General features: G+C 72.8%; 1 protein-coding gene across 1 annotated transcript in view; it reads right to left on the reverse strand.

The window, feature by feature from the left end:
- Nucleotides 1–433: 433 nt before the first annotated feature.
- The window catches only part of ATP5B (ATP synthase, H+ transporting, mitochondrial F1 complex, beta polypeptide), a 6,596-nt gene continuing 6,170 nt past the window's right edge, over nt 434–859 (reverse strand). The window contains exon 7 of the mRNA XM_014959353.1: nt 434–729. Within this exon, the coding sequence (XP_014814839.1) occupies nt 434–729 (296 nt within the window). The remainder of the gene's footprint in view (nt 730–859) is intronic.

Genomic DNA, 859 nt, shown 5'->3' on the forward strand with positions numbered 1-859 from the left:
CCCCCCCCCCCCAGCACAGCTCTGGGGACGCCGCTGCGGCAGCACCGAGACAGAGTCCGCAGTGGCCTTGTGGCACAGCCGGGAAGGAGCCAGACCCGGAGCCCTGGCGCTGCCTCGGCACAGCCTGGGGACGGGCAGCAGCCACCGGTGACCTTCACCACCCAGGAGGGGCAATGCTCCCCCAAAACGGGGAGCCAGGAGGGGTCCCAGGGGGGCTCCCGGCAGGACAGGACCCTGCTGTGCCACCAGCACGGCCAGGAGTCACCGGGGGGGGGGGGCCTGGCACATGGGGAGGAGGGGTCCCAGGGGGGCTCCCGGCAGGACAGGACCCTGCTGTGCCACCAGCACGGCCAGGAGTCACCGGGGGGGGGGGTCCTGGCACATGGGGTGGGGAAGCAGACGGTGTGGGGGGAGCAGAGGCCTCACAAGCCCATCAGATGAGACGGGACCCCCTGGTGCTGTTGGGGACCCGCAGGGACACCCCATGGGGTGCCATGGCCGGGGACACCCCGTCCTGCCCCGCGCACCCAACCTGCCGTCGGCCGAGGTGGCACCGGTTCTGCCGACCTCTCCGGAAGGGCCGATGCCACCACACGCCCGGCAAGACGTGGCGCTTGAGCAGCAGCAGCTCATGGCAGGGCCCGTGTCGAAACCCAGGCGGGGATTTCATCACGCCCTCGCCCGCATCGGTCGGCGCGGCCGGAGGGGGCCATGGCTGCCAAACGCTCTCTCCGGGCCGGCCGGGGACACCGGTGATTCATCCGCCAGAGAAACCCGTATGGGCGGTGACGCGGCTGCCACTCGCACGTCGCTCCCGGACATCCCGGGGTGGCCCCACAGCCTCCCCCCCCCCCCCCCC

Source organism: Calidris pugnax, unplaced genomic scaffold, assembly GCF_001431845.1.
Source record: "Calidris pugnax isolate Ruff unplaced genomic scaffold, ASM143184v1 scaffold421, whole genome shotgun sequence".
In the NCBI taxonomy this organism is placed as follows: domain Eukaryota; kingdom Metazoa; phylum Chordata; class Aves; order Charadriiformes; family Scolopacidae; genus Calidris; species Calidris pugnax.